At 41.8% G+C, this 24,992-nt stretch overlaps 1 protein-coding gene across 1 annotated transcript in view; it reads left to right on the forward strand.

Annotated features, from left to right (window-relative positions):
• Positions 1-24,992, forward strand: part of LOC120530667 (low-density lipoprotein receptor-related protein 1B-like) — a 1,848,048-nt gene that overhangs the window by 29,559 nt on the left and 1,793,497 nt on the right. The window contains exons 2-3 of the mRNA XM_039755091.1: positions 4,498-4,556; positions 6,519-6,641. Coding sequence (XP_039611025.1) covers positions 4,498-4,556; positions 6,519-6,641 — 182 coding nt within the window. The remainder of the gene's footprint in view (positions 1-4,497; positions 4,557-6,518; positions 6,642-24,992) is intronic.

A 24,992-nucleotide genomic window follows, 5' to 3' on the forward strand; every position in this document is an offset into this window, starting at 1 on the left:
CACGGGTCCCTACAGGGCTGGGCTTCAAAGCCCTGTACCCGAGGCCCCTGCCTAACCAGGGCGGACGCCCCACTCTGTCTGGAGGAGGCACTCGCCCTCCTCCGGTCCTCCAAGGCGTCCCGGCCGGGCTCCTGCCCCAGCCGCGGACCGTGCGGGACAAACCGGCATCGGAGCGCCACCTGGCGGTGACCACGGGCCCCTACAGGGAAGGGCTTCCATGCCCTCAACCCGTGGCCCCCAACAGAACCAGGACGGACGCCCCCTCGCGGTGTGGAGGAGGCACAAGCCCTCCTCTCGTCCTCCAAGGCGTCCCGGCCGGGCTCCAGCTCCGGCCGGCGACTGCATGGGATCAACCGGCATCGGGGCGCCGCCTGGCGGCAACCACGGGCCCCTACAGGGTAGGGCTTCCATGCCCTCGACCCGTGGCTCCCAATAGAACCAGGACGGACGCCCCCTCGCGGTGTGGAGGAGGCACAAGCCCTCCTCTTGTCCTCCAAAGCGTCCCGGCGGGCTCCAGCTCCGGCCGGCGACTGCATGGGATCAACCGGCATCGGGGCGCCGCCTGGCGGCAACCACGGGCCCCTACAGGGTAGGGCTTCCATGCCCTCGACCCGTGGCTCCCAATAGAACCAGGACGGACGCCCTCGCGGTCTGGAGGCGGCACAAGCCCTCCTCACGTCCTCCTGGCGTCCCGCGGGCTCCAGCCCGGCCGGGGCCACAGTGCCCCACCGCTAGCGAGGACACGTGGGTCGAGCGGCACAACCCGAAAGGGCAGCACGTCCCCAGCGAGGGTCCTACTATGTCCCCAGGGTCCAACACGGCACCCTGGGACATCTGTCTTCGGCACCCTCGCCGGCGCAAACGCCCCTGTGGTCTGCGCCGCTTTGCGCCCCCGCTGTTCCCCCCAGCGGGGTCACTGTAGGCCTCCCGGCGTGGAGCACTCCCGCGGAGCGGCCCGTTTCAGGAGGGCAGGTCCCTGACGACTTTGTCCTCAGCGCTCGTCGGGGCTTCGGGCCTGTGGAAAAAAGGAAAAGAGGGCCAGAAGCACTGCCAGGACACTCACCCCGAGTGCCCTGCCGGTCTCCGTACCCGCAGTGCTCCTGCCCCCCTCCGACAGCCCCTGACTTGCCTGCTGAAGTCCTCCGTCGCAGGTTCCATGCCCGTCCGCCTGTTGTCCGCGGCACCGCTCTCAGGCGGCTCGCCCAGCCGCCCAGGGGATCTCCTCTGCCCGCACAGAGGACGGCCCTTCTCCGGACGCGCGCACCCAGCGCCGCGCCCTCTCCTATCGGAGGAACCGGCATTCACCCTTCGGTTCCTCCTTCTTTTCTTGGACGCTGACGGTCTGGGTCTGAGCACAGCAAAGCTCAAATCCAGCCCGTCTGCGTCCAGGCAGAGCGACAGGAGACAGCTGCAGGCTTGGAGCGCAGGGCGCTAGGACCCAGGGCACTCAGCAGCCCGATCCTACCAGCCCCTGCATATTCGAGCTCCTCGCCGCGCTAGCCGTCTGCACCGCGGCGTCTGCTGTCGGGAGGTTGCTTACTTGGAGCTGATCGTCCCGTATACGGTCACAGCCATGTTCGCAAACCTCCCGCTTGCTTTACGGGGACGGTAATACTCACCACCCCGCCGTGTTCTGCCGGCCTCCGGTTCCAGCGCCGCGCCGATCCTCCGTCTCACGCGGCGTCTCTCCCGACGCGACCGCCTTTCCGTCAGCTGCTCACACTGGCGGCGAGAACGAGCAGCTCCTCTAAGGACGGCTTGGCGGGCGAAGGACTCCTCCGACACACGCCGAGCCGCTGGTGGAGAGAGAGAGACAGACGTCGGTGAGCTTACCTGTCGATCGGCTCCACGCGACGCCTGCCTCCTCTGGGCCACTCCCTCTGGCCCAATCGGGTCTCGTTTTGGCACGAGATTGGCGTTCCTAGGTCCCGCCTCCATCCAATCCTCGGCGGGCACACTAGACACACCAGCCAACCCCGTGCCTGTCAGCGGGCGGGACATCCGCCCGCGGCATTTTGGCTCTTTCTTCCCTAGTGCGGCGACATGCTGGCTCGTCAGCTTGCAGCGTCTCCCTTTCAGCAGCTCTCCCGCTGCTGCGGCGCTAACGAGGCACCGCGTTCGACAGGCCCCTGCCACCGACAAGGATCCGGCGGCCCCTGCCTGTTAAAGAAAAACAGGCGCTGGCCCTTCCCTGCGAGCAGGAAACTTACCTCCCGGGTCCTGTCTGTCCGGGGAAACGTCCCCGGCATGGCCTCGATAGGCGGCCTGCCGTCCCGGGCGCCTTCTGCCACGACGTGCTGCGGAGCCCGCTGCACTCCAGCAATGCCCATGGTCCTTCCTCCGCACCTGGGAAGCTCGGCCATAATGCGGTCGGCGGCGGTCTCCGGGTAAACGCTCCAGCGGGTTGTGCACGGGCGCTCCTGCGGCCAGTGTGTGGGTCGCTGCTGCGCCGGGCCGTTCACAGACATTTTTGATACAGGTCCCCGCCTTGCACCAGGCGGAGCATCCTGCCGGCTACGCCACTGTAAACGCTGGCCCCGGCACAGACAGACGGACATCATATTGTCACCACACACCATTTATTTACAGTATTATTTACAAAGTTTGTGCTCACGTGCACCCCCAGTGCCTTCTCGCACCGATCTCCCCAAGTCCAGGCCCACAGTCTCTTGTGCCTTCCTGGCGCCTCCGTCCTCTCTCTCCAGTTCCGTCTGCTTCCTCCCGACTTCCACCAATGACTGGAGGGAGGCGGCCCCTTAAATAAGGCTCCCGGATGAGCCCCAGGTGTTCCGTCTCTAACCACGCCCAAGCGTGGCGGAAGTGTCGGCTGTCTTCCTGGCAGCTCTCCGGGTGCCACACAAAGTCTTCCCCCCGGCACTTCCTGGTGTGGCGGAAGTGCCGGGCTCCCGGGATAATTAGGCACCGGGGCGCCGCCTGGCGGTGGCCACGGGTCCCTACAGGGCTGGGCTTCAAAGCCCTGTACCCGAGGCCCCCTGCCTAACCAGGACGGACGCCCCCACTCTGTCTGGAGGAGGCACTCGCCCTCCTCCGGTCCTCAAGCGTCCGGCGGGCTCCTGCCCCAGCCGCGGACCGTGCGGGACAAACCGGCATCGGAGCGCCGCCTGGCGGTGACCACGGGCCCCTACAGGGAAGGGCTTCCATGCCCTCAACCCGTGGCCCCAACAGAACCAGGACGGACGCCCCCTCGCGGTGTGGAGGAGGCACAAGCCCTCCTCTCGTCCTCCAAGGCGTCCCGGCCGGGCTCCAGCTCCGGCCGGCGACTGCATGGGATCAACCGGCATCGGGGCGCCGCCTGGCGGCAACCACGGGCCCCTACAGGGTAGGGCTTCCATGCCCTCGACCCGTGGCTCCCAATAGAACCAGGACGGACGCCCCCTCGCGGTCTGGAGCCCGGCCGGGGGCCACAATATATATATATATATATGACAGCAACACTCATAACAGTGACAAAACAATTACATTGACAATCATGTTACGTTATTTTTAAAATGTTTCCTTTTCTTTTTCATATTTTCTTTAACACACTACTTCTCAGCTGCTAGTATTTATATATTTTTGCATGTATTGTGTTATATTTCTTGTGTATTTTACAAGATTATATTTTGTGATTGTTGATTTTCATTTACCTTATTATTTTTTTAACTATTGTGCAGTTTGTTTATGTGTATCCATATGTGGAAGTGTGCTTAAGGATAAAGTAAATGTAGTGTGAAATGGACGTTGTATAGCTCCCGACCCGGCACAGACTGACACAGAGGCACGTGTAAAACCCAACAAGACTTTTATTTTTCTTCACCTGTGGGGCACATCTTCCCTGTGAACCCCACAAGCAATACACAGTCCCACAAGCACTTAACTCCACACAACACAATCCTTCCTCTGGTACCACCACTCCTTCCAGGCAACCTCGTCCTCTTCCTCCCGATTCTGGCTCCTGAGTGGTGGATGCTGGCCCTTTTTATAGCCCACCCAGAAGTGCTCAAGGTGCTTGATCACCTGTTGCTAATTGCACTTCTGGGGCAAGGCTGTAGAGGAGTCCATGTTGGCAGTGGGATCCATGCAGCACCTCCTGATGGCCACCCCAGATCCCCACAGGGTTGTAGAGATCTCCCATGGAACCCTACGGGAAACTGAGGCACCATCGTCAATCAGGCAGGCTGTCATCTAGCGTCCCGGGGGAGGTACTGAGGAGCCCATGGCTGCTCCTCCGGAACATAAGTAGAAGGGGCGTCCTGGCCAGGCATGGGACCTGGCCGACCCACCACAGTAGTTAAAGTGAATGGATTCATTGATGGACTATACTGTATGATTTGGGAATTTTTGTGGTGAAAGGCAAAGTCAAGATTCCAATATTCTGTGATTTTCATGCAATGAATACAGTCCTAGAGCTCACTGGCAGATGTGGTTTTCTGTTCTACTAAGATGGCGTTACCACTCTACACCTTACTAGGTGAAATTATGTTTTTTCTCTTCCAGTCACATTATTGCAAAAAAAGGTTATGCTTTACAGATAAAGTTGGAGCTTAGTGAGAAAGGTGGGGATGAGTTATGTACAGTATATTGTAATATATTATTGGTAAGAAGGTCATAGTTTACCAGTTTAACACTAAAGGCGATGTCACATTACACAGTTTCTACTTGGAGGAGATGTGAAACTGATCTGATCTTGTCACCATAGTATATCGGACTACATGATTTGAAACAACAGGATATATTAAATTAGATGACAACTTTACAGCACAGTTTCACATTTCCAAAATATCGCAAGCTCTCCCCTTTCCATAACACCCAATAGCTTGCTACCTGACGGAGTGGAGCCAATGTCTATGTAAGGGCTTACAGGCATGGAGAGTTCAGCTGCCCATTTTTTTCATTTGTTCTTGTACATAAGCAGTCATACAGATGAGTGTCTCTTCTGGTTGTCTGTTCCAACACACCCATGTTCCTTATTCCTCATAGTTGCACTATACATGTTGTGCTCTTGGGTGAGTGTTCATTAGTTCTCAGCTCTCACAAACACACAAACATGCCTCTGTGATTTAAGACATGGGAGCTGCAGACTGGTTGGACTGAGGCACTGGGTATGTCAGACTATATAACTGGGGATCTCGCAATGCTGCGAGTGCCTGCAGGTGTCTAAGTTGATATAAATGATATCTGTGAATAAGAATAGACAGAAAAGTGATGTAATGTGATAAGACTGCAAGGTGAACAAGGTGCTGCTACACTGTATTCTGTACTATTATTAAAATAAATATGTACTATTAATTGAGATATAATTAAAAATGTAAACTAGGAAATGGTTTCATTTAGATGAAAACAATTATTTGCAGAATGTAAAGCTGGTTTCAGATTTTTTTGCCTTTGCTTGCAGATCAGTTCTATAATTCTAAGATAAGGTATAGGCAGTTGATCTAATTTCTTACAAACGACAGAATAAACATTAACAGTTCTTTTTGGTTCCATATGAATGGGTTGCTATGTTTTAATATAATTCTGATATTTTTTACATCATTTTGATGCCTCTTTGTGCATGATGTTTTTTCAGCAATGGTGTCTTTGACGATCACATGATCAGATTTCCGTATGCTTGTGATCATTGCCATGCTATTATTGATTTTGACATTCATCACACAACATCCAAACTTACGGAGTAAAAATTAAACTCTTGTTGTTTAGTTTGTTTACTTAGTTAGTAGTGAAAGGAATTAATTAATTAAGTTTAGGACTACTTGCTCTTTCTTTTAGGCTACAGCTATGACTTCTGTTTCATGGGACCTTTGCCTGTACTGTATCTTGATGATAATCCCTGACTTATGCCATCTTCTTTGGTCCTCTACTTTTTGGAACTAACTAAAGGACACTTTGGTTATAGTAATCTGTAGTTGCAAGTCAATTTAAGTATAAACAGTAGAATAGATTTGAATTCCTTCAAGATTATCATGATCTAGTTGCAAAAGGTATTTTTTGAATAATATTCTAACAGTGAAAAATGAATCACCGTCATTTGTAGAAGTTTTCATTTTTATTTTTCATTTAACCCTTCAAGCTCATTGCATGGCAGCAGTAACAGCTGTGGATGGTAATTCAAATGAGCGCTGTTATCACTCACTGAATTCAGCAATAAAATCCTTCCAAACAAACGAAAGGCCCAAGGGGTACCTAGTAACCCATTTACATGGAACTGATATAATCCAATCTTTGGTGTGATAACAATCCAATTGTGTGGTAAAAGGTGAAATACATATGCAGAGGAAATGTGCCACTGTGATTACAGCCTTTCAAATATGCATCAGGAAAAACATTCTAGAATTAACCAAATTTACAGTGTTAAGCGAAATGACTATTAACCAAACACCTATTCACAGCACTTCATGACATCTTTAATAAATTAACACCATCTTACATGCTGCTCATTAATAATGTTTCCATAACTTTATTTTCAACATTTCATTGCAGCTTTTTTTCCCTTTTCTCCATATTTGTTTCATTTCCAGAACAACTAACATGTGATGGGGGTGAATTTCTATGCCAAGATCAAGTGACTTGTATCTCTGAAAACTGGGTCTGTGATGGGGAGCCAGACTGTCCAGACAATTCGGACGAAAATCTGGACAGATGTAAGTAAATAAAGTGGAAGTTATCATATATGTTTGATTTGACTACATCTGATGACTGAGGAGAAATGTTACTTTTTGCATGTGCAATGATGTTAATTCCTGCCATTGTAGGTATTTTTTGCAAAATTGCTTTCAGAATTTGCTGAATTAAATATCTATTTATAAATATCGAAGAACATCTGCTTTGAAAATTGAGTAATCTTGAGGCTATGTCCACACTACTGCATTTTCATTTGAACACACAGACTCCGTTTTAACCTTTTGTCTACACTCTCCAGTGTGTTTAACCCCCTAAAACAGAGACTTTGGAAAACACTTTCTAGAACCTTATACACTGCTCACAAAAATTAAAGGAACACTTTAAAGAAACACATTAGATACATCAGATCTCAATATGAAGTTGGATATCTATACAAATAACGACAGGGCAATGTCTTAGAAACAAAAGGATGCCAAGTCTTTTAATGGAAATAAAAGTTTTCTGCCTACAGAGGGCTCAATTGTGTAGACACCCTAAAATCAGAGTGAAATGAAGATGTGGCAGGCTAGTCCATTTTTTCAAAAACTTAATTTCTGCTACTCAAAATGCTTTTCAGTATCTTGTGTGGCCCCACGAGCTTGTATGCATGCTTGGCAACGTCGGGGCATGCTCCTAATGAGACGACGGATGGTGTCTTGTGGCATTTCCTCCCAGATCTGTATGAGGGCATCCCTGAGCTGTTGTACAGTCTGAGGAGCAACCTGGCGGTGCCTAATGGACCGAAACATAATGTCCCACAGATGTTCTATTGGGTTTAAGTCAGGGGATCGTGAAGGCCATTCAATTGTTTCAATTCCTTCATCCTCCAGGTACTGCCTGCATACTCTTGCCACATGAGGCCGGGCATTGTCGTGCATTAGGAGAAAACCAGGACCTACTGCACCAGCGTAGGGTCTGACAATGGGTCCAAGGATTTCATCCTGATACCTAATGGCAGTCAAGATGCCGTTGTCTAGCCTGTAGAGGTCTGTGAGTCGCTCCATGGATATGCCTCCAAGATCATCACTGACCCACCACCAAACCAGTCATGCTAAACGATGTTACAGGCAGCATAATATTCTCCACGGCTTCTCCTGACCCTTTCACGTCTTTCACATATACTCAGGGTGAACCTGCTCTCATCTGTGAAAAGCACAGGACGCCAGTGGTGGACCTGCCAATTCTGGTATTCTATGGCAAATGCCAATTGAGCTCCCCGGTGCTGTGCAGTGAGCACAGGGCGCAGTAGACATTTGGGCCCTCAGGTAACCCTCATGAAGTCTGTTTCTGATTGTTTGGTCAGAGACATTCACACCAGTGGCCTGCTGGAGGTCATTTTGTAGGGCTCTGGCAGTGTTCATCCTGTTCCTCCTTGCCCAAAGGAGCAGATACTGGTCCTGCTGATGGGTTATGGACCTTCTATGGCCCTCTCCAGCTCTCCTAGAGTAACTGCTTGTCTCCTAGAATCTCCTCCATGCCCTTGAGACTGTGCAGGGAGACACAGCAAACCTTCTGGCAATGACACGTATTGATGTGCCATCCTGGAGAAGTTGGACTACCTGTGCAACCTCTGTAGGGTCCAGGTATCGCCTCATGCTACCAGTAGTGACACTGACTGTAGCTAAATGCAAAACTAGTGAAGAAACAGTCAGAAAAGATGAGGAGGAAAAATTTTAGTGGCCTCCACCTCCATCTCATTGTTGCCCCTCTAGTGCATCTGTTGTTAATTTCATTAACACCACAGCAGCTGAAACTGATTAACAACCCCCTCTGCTACTTAACTGACCAGATTAATATCCCACAAGTTTCATTGACTTTATGCTATACTCTGATTAAAAAGTGTTCCTTTAATTCTTTTGAGCAGTATATATCTAAAAATACTGTCTCAGTATTGCAGTGTGATTTGGAGAAGGAGACTTTTAAAAACGCAGACTCTGCTTCAACTCTGATTTCTTTGTGCTTATTACGTAGCCTTTCCCTGATTGGATTGTACCCATTACAATGTCTCACATGCAGCTGGTCACCATTCACAGTAGCAAATCATATGCGCACACACTGCTAACATGGAAGAGTTGCTTTCCATTGTGTTTGCTGACTTTCTTACTTGTATGTGTATACGTTGTGTCTTGTACAATGTGAATGCTGCATACATGCACAAAAGGCAAATCATTTTCCTGTCGCAAATGATAAATCACTTAGTCGGAGATAAAATCGCTTCAATTATTTTTTTTTTCCCCAAGGATTTGTATGTGAATGTCTAAATCATATGTGTTTTCATTTGTTTTAGTGGGGACAGAAAAACTTCTTTAAATAATTTGAAAATACACAATGTGGACAGAGATCACTGGTGGTATTAAATGAAAATGCAGAAATGTGGAGGTAGCCTGAACTTAGAATTAATTAGTCAGATGTAAATGAATCAGTCGGATCTGAATTGTCCTCAGTATACAGTATGTGCACTTTCTTTGCATTAAACTATTGTGCATTAACCTGAAGGGAACTTCCAAAACGCACATAGTCCATTAGGCACAGTTTTAAAAAATGACTATTTGAATATTCCCAGTATAAAAAGGTAGATTTGTTGACTTTTCTTCCACTTCTATACTATATAAACATAATTTGAAAAGAGATAACAAGAAGAAGCAGTTTTGCTCTTTAGTTAAGTTATATGTTATAGTAAGCTGTAGGCCAAGGGAGATGTGCTTTGCAGTCTGTCACAGCCTTTAGCTCCTTTGCCTTCTGGAACATTTACTGTATATTTTTGGTCTTAGTTTAGGATAAGTATCAGAAGAGTGCTGTTTTGTGCACCTGGCTTTTTTCAAAGGTTTGGATATGGATTTGCAGTATTATCTGGAGCTGCCTGGAGACAGCAACATATGGTGACGTCTTGAGAGAGCAAAGCTAGATAAATGAAGCCAGTGGGGAGTTTGCTGGTGTTTTGAAAGTAAGCAAATCAGTAAATCCTGTTAAGAGGTGACAAAACCTGTGGTGGTTATTTCCTTTTCCATTTTGTATGTGCCATGAGATATGCACGGCCAGATCTTTACAAAAAAAAAAAAAAAAAACCACAAATTTTGTTTGTGACCACTATAAAAATGACCATTATTGTTAGATGTATGACAAAGAATAAAAGAAAGCACCATGTCATGTGTAATGTCATTAAATATGTGTAGTATAAAAATACCAGTCTTTAGGAATATTCTGACTTTTCATGTTGTGAATGCAGAGGTCATAAATGCTAATAAGGTTTCTATACTTTAAATTATCCTTTTCTTAATGTGCAGATTGTGAATATCTCTGAAAACCAATAAATTGTATTATAATTAAATGAGTGAGAAGGGGGTATTTTTCATCCAATCAAGAATAAGCATAGTTAAGAAATATTTTATTAAAAAGATAAAGTCCAGTAGAAATCCCTCTTCAGCAATTTTCCGTTCTAGCACAGATATAATGCTTATAGGCCCTATGGGAAAATAAAATACTATACCGGGCAGTTTAACCTCCAAAAAATGGAGAGATGTGCTGTTTCAGCAGTCATCCTCAAACATGTTATCTAAAAGGAAAGAGGAGCCTTAAAGGAGTTGTGCAGTGCTTTTGAATAACCAAAAATAATAAACAGCTGCTTCATTATTTTTGCAAAGAAATGTGCCATTTCTATTGCATCCGTTACTTTAAAATAAACAAAACATCATTCTGTATTTATGAACACTGTGTTAGTTGTTTATCAGATACACCAAGTTCTTTCCAATTGATTTTCAATCTCATAAATTTAATGGAGGAGAAAAAAATAATCTAGTGCATGATAATAAATGAAAGTGATATATCTGCTAAGTATGAGTTCTTTTATTCAGCTACACATTTTTACTGTTTAATTACAAATGTGATATTATTATGATACCAACACCCACCTAATCTGATAGCTTTAAAAATAGCTTTAGGCTTAAAGCAGGAAACAACAGTGGATGGCATGGAAGTCCACAATAGGGCACACTCAACCACATTAAATCATAAAGGGATCAGTTCAACAAAGTCAACCAGAGTGTCTGGAGAAAAGTCAAATATAACTGGAACTTGAAAATCTGAACATCTAATACCAGGTTTGGCTTCACTCATCTGGCATCCTGTGTATTTTAGGATTGATTGCTGTAGTTTTGCTATAGTTATGAATATATCTATGGAACATTTTACTATTAGAAACATGTTAGCTTTTCTGATGGATGTTATTTTCTGTACTGTGAACATCATAGCTTTATTTATTGTTATTCTTTTAATGTTAGTGTTTAATTTTCTTAGCTACTCTAATTAGAAGAGTCCTCTGAGTTTAATGCATTTAATGCATACAAGTTATTATTATTATTTGTATCATAGCAATCTCACAGTGTATCTACTGTCAACATTGTACACAAAAACATACAAAATTAGCTGAAACCTCTTCATCTGGAATTTGCACTTTTTCTTTTGATTTGTATGTTCGAACTGTTTTGTTTGCTGTCATTTTCAAAACACTTTAAGTAATTGCTGACTCTAAATTGGGATGTGAGAGTTCTCTGATGGACTAGTCTCCTCTGTGGAAGTCATTCGTGCTTTGCAGGGACAAACTATGTCTGTCTGTAACCGTGTTTGAGTAGATGGAATGTGTGTGATTTTAATGGAGTTCACCAAGCTCTCTTTACTTCTAATCAATGTTTATCTACTGTGGGAGCCGGCCCGGACACAGACAGGCGGACAAGTTCGTGTCACCCACAACACGTTTATTAATCATATTTACAAGTGCCACAATCCCCAAAGTCCCCCAAAGTCCTGGCCACAACACACTGCCATCTTACTCTTCAGGCCACCTCCTTGCCTCCTCCAAGACCTTGTCCTCTTCCACCCGACTCTAGCCCTTGTATGAAGGGAGGCGGCCGCTTTTATGGTCCCCCGGATGTGCTCCAGGTGTGTCCTTGCAATCTTCCACCACCACGCCCCAGTGTAGCGGAATTGCCGGCTGTATCCCCGGAAGCACTCCGGGTGTCCCTTCTCCTCTTCCCCCCAGAACTTCCGGGTGTGGTGGAAGTGCTGAGGTCTAGGGCTCCAAAGGCATGGGGGGCGCTCCCTGGTGGTGACTACGGGCCCCTACAGGGTGGAGCTTCAAAGCTCTGTAACCATGGCCACCAAAGATACCAGGGCGGTCACCCCCACATGGTCTGGGGAAGGCGCAAGCCCTCCTCCGGTCCTACTGGGCGTCCCGGCTGGGTCACCACCCCAGCCATCTCTGACACTACATAGAGTTAAGAAATGCTAGTTTGGCAAGCAAATTATTGTATTGTAGCTCTGATATTAACATGCCTTATGTCTGTCTTGATAATCAATCTATAATTAATTACCTTTCCATAGAATTTTAAAAATGATTTCAAATTTGTGACCTTATGACTTAATCTCTCATTTAATTTTCTGTCTGCTTTTACCAGTGTTCATAGCACTTTCAGCATGCTGAACTGGATAGTCCATGCTCTCTACAGCAATTGATTGCAGTTCCCACTGGAACATTTCCAGGCCAGCCATAAGTTATAATCCCTTTAACATATAAAACAAGGTGCATGAAAAATGCTCTATGACTGCATATAACAATGACAATGTCAGTCTGGAAAAGCAGCAATTCTACTCCAACATCCTCCTGTATGGCCAGCCTTCTCACATTTTCACGAAGTATAAGCCTATCAACAAGTACAGGGGTGTCATTTCTGCTGATTGTACTTGTGATATTTTTCTTTTGGTCATCACCTGCAGTTTGTGACCTTAAGCGAAGATCAGGCGATAGACTAGCCAGTAAATCAAAAGCTTCATTTGAAGACTTATCTTCAGTATAAACACCACAGCGGAGTACAATATCCATACAACCACTACTCATGCGCTGAAGGATTCATGAGTTTCATGGTCATATCTAATGCCACTTGTGAATATAAGCCTGAGGTGCTTCAACTCTTCCACTTGTGACAGTTGCTTAAGCATTACTTGAAGGGAGTCAGATGCTATTTTACAACTGTAAGCTCATATTTTAGGAGCTGCCAATTCTCACCCCAAATGCATCACACTTACATTGCAAAGATCCTCAAAGCGTATACTTTGAAAACTTCTAACAAATATATTTTCATGAAATCAGGAACAGAAGAAATCATAAGATGCTTCTTCTGTGAAATCTTACACTCACATTTAAAATGTTTTAAACGTAACAAGTATATAAACACAAATCTTGATCTATAAATTCAAGACGCGAATAGAACAAGAAACCACTTCCTACAAGATGCCAGCAAGAAACATGATTTTTTTACAAATTACAAAAAGGCAGGATTGGGAAAAAAATCCATGAGCCCACAACTAGTTGTTCAAAGGCAGAGTTTCTTCAATCTTCTAAGGCCAGGACTAAATCCAAGTGTACACTGTTGCTCCTTGACTTGAAGTCCAATTATTGAATGTAGTCTCCATTCCAGTACAGTTACAGAGTACAGGTACAGGTACAGGTACAGGTACAGGTACAGGCAGAGAAGTGTAAAATATCTTTAATTGGAATACACATTCTTTTCTTTTTTCTTAAAAATTGGGAGCAGTATCTCAGTCCTTTAGTCTTAAACCTCTGTCTCTACTAACATTAAAGAGGCTTGTTGATACATTCCAAAAGACCAATGCTTTTAGAATTTCTGGCTGAATTTCTTGGGAGTCATGCAGTCTTGCTACATCATCCCAGCGGCCTTTGCCTGAAAAGTGCACCAAATCTTTATTCAATGCTTCTTCCACTTCTGTTTAGGAGGAGGAGACTATTTCCTGGGTTTGGATGTTGCTCTTTCTGCCTTTTGAACACCTTATCGACATGATCGACTGAGAACTGATGCCCTGCCTTTATTCCCTGAGTCTTTGAAAGGATAACCAGAACCACATTGAGACTGCTTTTGCCTTAGGCACCACTGCAGATCTTGCCGTATTTGTCTGTTTGTACCTTTAAGTCAAATCTGGAGAGCTTCCTACTAAAATGCCATAGGTGTGCCTTTTATTTAACTTGCCAGCGTCTCTGACTAGTGATCCCGGTTCACTAAAGTGCCTTATGCTTTTTGTTGTGACAGATAATTAGCACCTCTTTCGATGTAGTGTTTTTGTAGCCGTCTCCACTACCTAAGTTTTCAAAAGGGTCCATTCAAGCGTATGAGAACAAAGGCACTTTCTAGATTTTGCCAGGACATCCTCCCTGAAAGTTTATGTCATCCAAATCAGTCCAGCTGATGCTCTGGTCACTGCAGCCAATTTACCTCCTGTATATGGTAATTTGACTGTAAAGAACATACAGCCTTAGGTGAGTCAGACAGGAAAACTACAGCATAACGTCATTTGTTGATATCTGGCCAAAGAAAGTCTAATACTGGATACACTTCAGAATGTGATATTCGTAATAGACAATGCATGACTACAGTACCACAAAATCCAACAACATTTCACCATTGTGATTCAAATCAGGCAGATCATTCCTTCTTATCTGTTCCTTTCGCATTTCTCCATTGTTTCCCTACTATGGTACTGACCAGAATATCCTAGCACGACTGCAGAGTCACTATCTGTACACTTGCATGAATTCAATTCTGTCTCTGCAAAGGCAGAGAAGTCTGAAATTATTACACTTTCAGCAAGCTGACCCTCTTGCCCACAGGTATGAACATGTCTAGCACACAGCCAGTTACTTGTAAGTATCATCGCACCACTACAGGCTTTCTTGGAGAAAACTTCAGAACAGTAGACATAGCATTCTTCATGAAGACGTTTGGTTCCAGATCCTGTGATGTGGATACAGGAGTCTAGCTCTATCTAGATGACATTTTCCAAACTCTGCGGCCTCATCTCTGGCTCCTTTTTAATGGAAACATTGTGTTTCACATCACAATCCAGGTTTCCTTTGTCAGGATGTTGTATGTCTGAACATACCACACCCATGACTGTCATTTCAATGATTTTGCATTCAGTCTTTACCTTTCGCCCAGTGGGTTCTGATGATGATTCTTTGTAGCTTATTTTGGCATAGCATTCATAGGTTTATTTGTTGGTTTCAATATCTGTGTTTCAGATGTTTTAATAGATTCATGGAAGTGTATTTTTAATTACTCTTTGTCTGGCTCCTCTGCTTCGATCAGTTATTCATGGGTACCCCTAATAGGAAATCAAGTATCTGGCAACATCGCTCTAAAGAACATTGCACAGTACAAACATCTCCACTATGTAAAGGTTACAGTCCAAGAAAGAGTTAGTGCTGATATGATGCATGAAGAGAAACAATCTTCATATCCAATAAAGAAACAAAATCATCAAACCATTAGAACATTGAGCTCTACTGGTTTTGCCATTAATGAACCTAATAACGGTTGCATATCTAAAACCAAGCTTGTTGCTGAATGAGCTGCCAGTTCAAGACCAGTCTAGAATAACTGTGTTTTGTATATGTGTGAAAATTGGATTACTTGTTAAAAATCTGACTTGGACAACACAGCAGTATTAGATTTGATTACCATGAGTGACAAACCATTTTACAGGGTGGAGGCTAAATCTCATTGAATGGTGAATAAACAACATTTAGTACATGAATTTAAGCAACACCCAGAAACTGAGTGTGAATTTCAGAAGACTTGGTGGGGTTACATCTTATTGACATTATTGTGAATAGAGGGAATAGTTGTAAGCCCTTTTTGGTTAATGCCCTGATCACATGTCATGGTCCTTAAAAACTATGTTTCTTGTAAAGAAAGCTCAACAGAACCATTACTTTGAGAAGAGGCAGAAGAAACTCAATCTGTCATATTTTTAGAGATTCACAGTGAAGAAAATACTGATGAGCAGCATCACAGACTGACAAGGCAATGACACTATGGAAGATAGCAAGGACTCACAGTAGGTGGTTAAAACAACTTAGTTCATCACCAAAATCAACATCAAATCCATATAGAACGTTTATAATAAGAAATATGTCAAGTGCGTCCTTTTCATTGTGACATACCTCACAAACACACCAGAAGCAACTTGTTCATCCAGTACGCAGTATTTGCTGAATTTTTACTGCCTACATTTTAAATTTTTAGCTCCCATATAATCATCAGGTTGACCTGTGACCAAAACTCTTCTTATAGTATCTCAGTAACAATTCAAACTTAGTGCCTTAATGTTACTTATTCTTCATGATATTTGTTGTATTTTTATTAGATGTTTATTATGACATTTTAAAATTGATTTATATATTAACTTCCTATTAGTTGCTATTTCTTTATTTATTAATTTTTCAGGTACTACTGTATATTGCTGCTACATACCATGGTACCATAAGATCAAACAAATATTTAAAAAATAAAGCGCTCAGTAACCAGGCCAGCAATTGAACCCAGGTCCCTGGATCTATAAAACAGAAGCACAATCTAGTGCCCCATTACACAGGTCTACAAAAACCTAGTCAAACATTTTAGGTAAACACTTTTCTGTGAATAAATTTAAAGGATAAATGATACTTGAGTAATCAATGCTTAAATTAAAATAACATACTTAATCTCCCACAGGTAAAAGGCATGAAAAAGTAATAAATGAAACATTGTGAAGCACAGCACTTTTTCAAATATATCTTCTCTATCCAATCTAAAAGTTGTTTATGAGTTCAAAAATAATCAAGACGGGAAAATCAATTTTTTCATGCAAAGGTAACATTTGTGTGAAACCGTAAACTAAAATAATGCAATGAGATAATGCTATACTCTCTCTTACAATACTGAATCAGCTGTAAAAAGACCTCTTGAACCTGTACTGTAGTTATGAAGGGCTCATGTTTCTTTATTTCCACATCTGTCGCCCCAGGCTCAGCTCCAGTCACAGTTCATTGGGGTGAATGAGGCGGAGATCCAATGCAAATGATTGGTGCTTGGGACTTGTCTAAAACTGCCAAGTGTGCAAAAAAGGCCCTCCTTTCTCAGAATAGCCCTTTAAAACTTCATTTGCACATTTAGGATACAGTCTTTGATGAGCTTTTTGCTTACTGAAATGTGAAAAACAGCAGTGGGAGCTCTAAAATACTGTGATCTTTCAGTATCATAATGAGCTTTGTTAGAAAATTTAGAAATAGTACAAGGAAAGAAAAAAGTGCGAAATATACTGTATGCACAAAACATCTCATTATTTTAATCTCTGTTTAAACTGAAAAAAATATTTAAACCTTTTAGGACTCAACAAAGATCTATCAACTTCATCTGAGCAATAAAGATACTTGAACATATTATGTTTAAGAATTGCTGAGTGACCCAGCACTTTATTTTGCATATTGTCATCAGAGGTGAAAAGGACACAAAAAATTCTACTCAAGCAGAAATAATATTAGTTAGACAAAAATTGTACATAAGTAAAAGTATACAATGTGGAAACTACTCAAAAGCAAGAATGTTCTGTAAAAATTACTCAACCAATAGTACAATTTAATTACTTTAGAAAAAATAATCAAAATTAGTAAATATCCATATAGTGCTTTAGAAAGCAAAAACAATATACATAGCATGTACAAATTTAATTTTTAATGACATACTGTATATACACTTACAGACTGAAATAGAAACAGTGAACTGTATATATTAATTATTAATTACAGTTTAAACTGTAATTATTCTGTACACTTCCAGCAAATGCATGGTAAGCAAGTAATCAGAATTATCCCTAAGTATAAGTGAACAGTGTAATCTGTGGTTATCAGTTATAGACTTTGAGACATTAAAGACTTCAGTGGGGAGAAAAGAAAAACTTACGGTTTGGGAAATAAAGTGCAGTAGCAGACACAAGACATGAAAACAGTACTAATGCCCAAGCAGCAAAGGGCTTTTTAATCATGTTAACATTAATCAAGTACAATCTATATAATAGTAGCATATAGAAGCACAATTAAAAAAATAAAACTCTTAGCCTCCTTAGTGTTACTTTTTTTTTCTCAAAAAAAAAAGTAAAAAGTGTTGCATTTTTTGGCTTGTAAAATTTTTTATTTTTTATTTTTATTAAATCTCATCTTTATACAGTGAAATGTATAAAAAACCACATACACAAAGTCAGAAGTTGAAAAATTATATTAAAGCAACAAATAATAATAATAAATAATAATAACATGAAATAAATAATAAAATGATGAATATGATGACGCTAATCTATATATATATATATATATATATATATATATATATATATATTTATATATATATATATATATATATAAAGCCAAATACCACTGACTCACTCATCACGAAATCTCCCGAACCATGAGGACTTGGGACTTGAAATTGGGAATGTACAGTAGGTTACCCTTGGCCCATACTGTAGGTGCTCGCTAAGAAACAGTTTTAAAAATTTTGTGGTTTTTTAGACCCGTTTGTATGTCTGTCCACTTTTCACGAGAGAACTACTTAACGGATTTAGATTTACATCTTTTTTTTTCTATAATTTGCGACTGCTCTCATTGCGTTAAGAATCATAGTTTGCTTGTAGGACCAATATATTCATGCTAATCCGAGACAGAGGCTGCTGGCCGAGGGTAGGGGAAGAGTGACGTCAGGACTAGAGAGCTGGGCCAGGCCCTCCTCACTGTCCTGTTTAACTAATACGCGGACAAAGCCGCGGGGCATGGCTAGTACCCTATATGCTGTGTAACAAAGGCGCTATGTAGGTGTCTGACCCGACACAGAAAGACACAGAGGCACGTATAAAAAGTACAAAAGACTTTTATTTTTCTTCAGCTGTGGGACACGTCTTCCCCGTGCCACACAGCCCAAACACAGTCCCAAAGCACACACTGAAAACCCAACCAACAATCCTTCTTCTCTTCTTCCACCACTCCTCCTCAATCTTAGTCCTTCCTCTCCTCCCAACCCTGGCTCTCTGAGTGGTGGTGGCTGGCCCTTTTTATAACCCACCCGGAAGTGTTCCAGGTGCTTGACCACCTGGTCCTAATTGCACCTCCGGGTGGGGCTGAAGATTCGTCCAGCCAGGCTGCTGAGTCCATGCATCTCCCCCTAGCGGCCATCTGAGCCCCCAACCAGGCTGTGGAGGACTCCATCTCCCATGGAGCCCTGCGGGTGGTTGGAGAATCACCGTCAGCCATGGAGGCTGCCACCAAGCGTCCCGGGGGAGGTACTGGAGTGCCCATGGTGGCACCCCCGGAACATAAGAGGCAGGGACGTCCCTGCCGGGCATGGGACCCGGCTCTCCGTCACAGCTGTCAAAATAGGTATTTTGTGTAGTGTATCTTTGAATGGGAAAACTGCTTAGATGTATGGTCATTTACCCGACACTGTTCAGTATAAGGTTTCATCTCAACAACAATTCTTTCAATCACAACATCATCAAGAAACAACTTTTAATAAATAAGTGGAACTTGGCTGTGAATGCTCACTTTTATTCCTGGCTGTCCCACAAAATCAAGTGAAAACGCGAGCATCCCTTTCAGATACATCAGAATCACTTCAGTTTCAATGTCCGTTTCAATTTAATTACCTGAAGACAGATTCACTTCGTCATCACTGTTCGAATCACTGTCAAGAGCGTGCAACACCTGTGCTACTATAAGACGTTTCTTTTGAGGCTCCATTATGGGGATAGGAGAAGACGTGTCTACGCCATTGCCCAGGCAATGCTTGGGCCTGACGCTTATGTAAGACACTCCTATACTGTTGTCTAAGTAATGCTCTGGACTAACGCCAAAGGCAGTTTTACAGATTGAGTAATCCTCGAGTCTAACGTTTACGTGAGATGCATCTATACAGTTGCCGGAGTGACACATAGGACTAATGCTTTTAGCACTGTTTTCACAATCCAAACAACACTTGCATCTAACACTAGGGAGGAAAATTCTGTGGTTGTGCAGCACTCCCTCAAATTCATAAAAGTGTTGACAAACAAAACAACAAAATAATATATGTACTGTATGTTGGTACAAGAAAATTATTGATCATAGTTGATAGGTACTATATATTTTGTCAGTTGTTACTTGAAATATGAGCTTAGAGGAGTAAAGCACTATGTCAACTGCTGGTTATATGTGGTGTCATCATAAAGTCATTTGTAAGAGAACACAGGTGTTGCATGCAGCTCTCAGTGTTACCAGTTCTTAGTAGCTACAGGAGTGCAACAAGCAAGCATTGTGCACTCAACATCAGTTTTTGCTGTAATTGGGGAAACCAATGCATTTCTCAAAAGGTAAGGCCAAAAGCTTTGCAATCATCCATATTCTTATTTTTGGCCAATACTCTTGGCTGTTTTACCTTGATATACTGAATGCACTGTTGGGAAAGATATTCTGTAAAAAAAAGGTAGTTGTGAGTCAGTGTTATTAATGAATTAAAGGTGGACAGCTTTCATTACCTCAAGCCTGATGGACCCTGCTGCCACATGCACTGCTCAGTGCAATGTGACAAGACTGACTACCGTACAATGACAAAGCACTTTCCTAAATATGTTCAATTCCTTTACATAATACAGTCAATCAATCAATCAATCAATCAACATTTATTTATATAGCACATATTCATACAAAAAAATGTAGCTCAAAGTGCTTTACAAAATGAATAGAGAAATAGAAGACACAATAAAAGATAAACATAAGTCAACATTAATTAACATAGAATAAGAGTAAGGTCCGATGGCCAGGGTGGACAGAAAAACAAAAAAAACTCCAAAGGCTGGAGAAAAAAATAAAATCTGTAGGGGTTCCAGACCAAGAGACCGCCCAGTCCCCTCTGGGCAATCTACCTAACATAAATCAAACAGTCCTCTTTGTATTTAGCGTTTTCATCGAAGGACCTGATGATGATGGTCACGTAGACTTCTGGCTTTCAGTCCATCAATGTTGGTGCATCATGATGCTTTGAGTAGGTGGTGGTGGCGCAGGCCGCCACCACAAAGAAACCGGAAAAAGAAACAGAAGAGAGTAGGGGTCAGTACGGATTTTAGAGCCACCATGAAAAAAAAGTCAAAAAACATTTCCGTTTACAGCAATCAACATACAGGCGGTATATTCTTATAACACACCTATGTCTTTATTTTATCTAAAGATCCCAAAATATTTGCACAAATTAAAGTTGTTGGAAAATATCTGGTTCATTCTTAAGGACGGTCTAGAGCTAAAACAGCTCAACGGAAAAACACCAAACTCGAATCTTTAGCCTCTTATGAGATGATGATGTGCTAATTAGTTTTTGAGCCAAATTGTGTACAGTAAGAGAAAGAGGCACTCTAGAGGAACCCTCAAATACCGTAATTCTGCAATTAATTATGAATTCTTTTTGTCAACTGCTATCGTAATGTCTTATTTTATGATCAGAAGGATCAGCATCAGAGCAGTAAATAATTACTGAGATGTTTTAGAATAGTTAGGGTAACTTGGTTCTTAGGGTACAAAGCCTACTGACACTCACATCTGAATTTTTAGAAGTTAACATGCCATTTGACTTTAACTCCACCTTTAATGAAATTTTTCGTTAAGCTTTTTGACAGACATATGTAATTGAACATCACTTGGTGCTTTTAGCTATTGCATTTTCTTTCTGACAAGAAAGAGATGCTGAAGCTGAAGGATGACAATGCTAATAAGCTATGACCCCATTGAGCACCCAGAGCTTTATCAGTTTTTGATGCGTTGTACACAATTGACTACATTTCATGTAAAGATTTTGTTAAATAATACCATATGCAAATAGTAAATCCCATCACAGGTCAGAAAAAGTCAGCATACATGAATTAGGTAATTGAAATTAAATGTCACTGAAAAACAAAAGACCTGATGGTGAAACTTAAATGCAGAAAAAGTGTACATCAATGGTAGTCACTGTGGAACTGTAGCAAAAGAACTGAACTTTAAACCCTAAGGTATCTGGTCCAGTCATCAAAGTTGTTTGGACTGTATAAGCCTGAGCAAGTCACCTAACCTTCCTCTGCCCCAACTTTAAAAAGAGATCTAACTGTAAAAACTATTCTAACATATTAATTAAACAAGCAAAATATATAATAAATAAAATAAGTATCAATGTCCATGTTGGCAATAAAGAATTTAAACTTACAGTGCCCAGCTTTGTATGTCAAAATATTTCTTAAAGTTAAGAAAGCTTACCGTGATTCTTCTGTCAACAAAGGATGTCACATGACACAAATATTTTTTTTCCTAATACTCCATTATTTAAAGAGTACTGTATTTACATCCTCTGTTCCAGTTTTGTATGGCAATGTCTTTCCTATGGACAGAAACTGTCAAGACAGTGGTGCAGTGGTATGTGTACCATAACTGAGATCATTGTGTGCCACCTCCTCATTGTGGATTTACTTTACTGTGTCAGACCAATGCAAAAAAACGTTAAGATCTTATCTACCAACCATCTGTTCACTCAGCTTACATTTGATAACTAGCTTAAAGGATTAGTTTGGTATTTTTCAAATTGAGGTTATTTCCTCACAATCATGGTATTTATTAATTGGTCACATTAAACTGTTTTCTTAAGTGAAGTGTTATTTTTATAAAATTTAAATATTCCTTGTTTGTCCTTACAGCTTACAATGGGGCAAATGTTGCACAGGTCCATAAGTGAATAAAAATCCTTAAAATTTACAAAGTACGACCATTTTTAAAGCCAGAAATGTCCAGGTCTTCAGTTTACATAAGTACATATTGCAATACAGAATATACATGTAATTTGAAGGTGTTGTACAGTGTTAGCCATTATGAATATAGAGAAAAGCCAAGCAAAATGACACCTTTTATCAGGCAAGGAAAAAGGGGCCTGAGTTGCCTCGAAAGTTTGCATATTATAATCTTTTTAGTTAGCCAATAAAAGGTGTCATTTTGCTTGGCTTTTCTCTGCATGTAATTTTAAGAAAGAGAAAATCACAAAGCAAAACACTGATGTGACATTGTTGTCTCTATCCGGTAGATAACTAGGCAATAATTACGAAAAACTCACACATTGGATCTCTTATATTCCTTTACTAAACAGAAGCATATTTCATTATTTTGTGGCCACTTCCACCCCACAGTCACATGCAGTCTTACCACATTGTCCACACCCAAGGTCTGAGGCAACCAAATTGCCACTCTTTCCCCTTTTTCTCGCAGGTGACTACGCATCAGGAGTACAATCTTATTCTCTGTATTTTTCTACCAAACAAGCAAACTGTAATAGTAATCTGTCAGGTGAGGTATAGCTAATAAAGCCTCCAAACAAGGTACAGGAACATAATTGTTGCAGAAGCAAAAGTAGGATTATAAGCAGAAAATAAGTTGGCCCTGAAGGCTTGTTGGGGTTGTCTTAGCTCCTCCCATGATGGTGGCTGTAAGCAGACATGTGAACAGGAAACGTATTCTCACCTCAAGAAAAATACTTCCATAAATTCATGATAAAATATTTATTTTTAGTTTCCTTTTATTCTCACAACTCATAAATGCAGAAGGTATATCTTCTTAAATTGAAACCTGTGCAGCATCAAAGTGGATGTTCTTGACAAGTTTTAAAGCTTTTTCAGTCACCTATGAACTTGTGTACGCATTAATCCCATTGTGAGGTACAAGAACAGACAAGGAATTTTTAGAATTTATAGAAAACATTTTACTTTAGAAAACAATGTGACAAATTAATAACTACCATGATTGTGAAGAAGTAACTGACTTGAAAAATAACAAACCTATTCTTTAAGACCAAGATACTACAATTTACCCACAAACTGTGAGGTGCCTGAATTTCACGTCTTGACCTTAGGTATTCATCAAAAATATGAAAAAAGTCTTGGGCGTGTTTCTGCCTAATTAGCTGTTTGAGGGCTTTTTACAATGACGGTTACTGATGTTTTTATGGAGTATGTTGTATTGCTGTTATAGCTGCATGAACTTCATCAAATTAAATTCCTTACTCCTGATAGTCTGGTGAAATATGGAAATTAGATCTAACTCCCTCAACTTAAATCTGTGTTTTTTTACTATTTAAGTACTATCTAATGATGAACACAAGCAATGTGTGAAAAAACAAGTGTTTGGTGGTTAGCTGTTGGCCTTTTTGTTATATGGGCTTCATTGTTAATTGTCTATTGGCTAAGAAAAGAGAAGCAATTAATGACTTAACACTCTTCATCATGTAAATGAATTAAAATAAAGGAACCATAAAAAATGTAAAAATTGAATTGACCCCTATGCTGTTGCGGCAATGCTAAATTTCAAATGAGTAAGACCAGCACCATTGTTAATTTCCATCCATCCATCCATTATCCAACCCGCTATATCCTAACTACAGGGTCATGGGGGTCTGCTGGAGCCAATCTCAGCCAACACAGGGCACAAGGCAGGAAACAAACCCCGGGCAGGGCGCCAGCCCACCGCAGCCATTGTTAATTTATGAGTTTCAAATCTAGAGCTATGAAAAGCTATTAAATTAAGTGAGATGTTAAATTATCAACAAGGATTGATGTCAAGGTAAGGAATTGGTTGGAGTGAAAGCCTGTCACCTTTGTGGCCCAGTAAGTGCAGAACTGAATACGCTGCTTTAATGGTTTCAAAAAATACTGTAGTTGGATGGATGGCATCAAAAGAAGTATACTTTGAAAGCATGCACTTAATGGCCTTAATAACCAATATTTTTCATGAAGTTCATTATCCTGATGATTTTGAGAGTGGCCAGAATGATGCCCAATGAAATGCTCTCCAAACCTGAGTGTTTTAATTCCTATCTTTGATACACTGTGTGATCCTAAGTCATTTACCGTGCCTGTGGTCCAGTTGTCCAAAAAAATAAACAGTTGTTCTAAAGATGGTAAATGGAAAGTAAAGTTTGTTAATTTTTGAGCTTCATGTGTGGGTTTGGTACTGTTAGTGGTTAATAGCCTTTAATAAAATGGTGATAGACAAGTTGCTGATAAATGTACAACAAGGGAATGCCATAATGCCTGCATTTATGAAAACTCTAAAAATTAAAGTTCATTTTTTTCTTTTGGTTTTCTGTTTATGAAGGATAGGAAAAACTGCAGAGCATGATAATACAAATAATATGTAAAATTTCTGATATTTGCATACCGCAATCTGCACTTTTCTTCAAGTGCTATGTATAATAAAGTACATGATGAGTGTTACTGAGTACTTTTACAATACCTAGTCATGCATTATTTATACTTTATGATAACATGTACTGTATGTGGGTCGTCTTTGAATATAAAAACAACTGGATTTTTTTCTTACTGCAACAAGTATATTCAATATACATATACATACAGCGTATGTTAAAAATGTTATGTTGCTTTGACAATTGTTTTTAATATATGTTTGTTCTATCCATACA

The sequence above is a fragment of the Polypterus senegalus genome, chromosome 6 (assembly GCF_016835505.1).
Source record: "Polypterus senegalus isolate Bchr_013 chromosome 6, ASM1683550v1, whole genome shotgun sequence".
NCBI classification, from domain to species: domain Eukaryota; kingdom Metazoa; phylum Chordata; class Cladistia; order Polypteriformes; family Polypteridae; genus Polypterus; species Polypterus senegalus.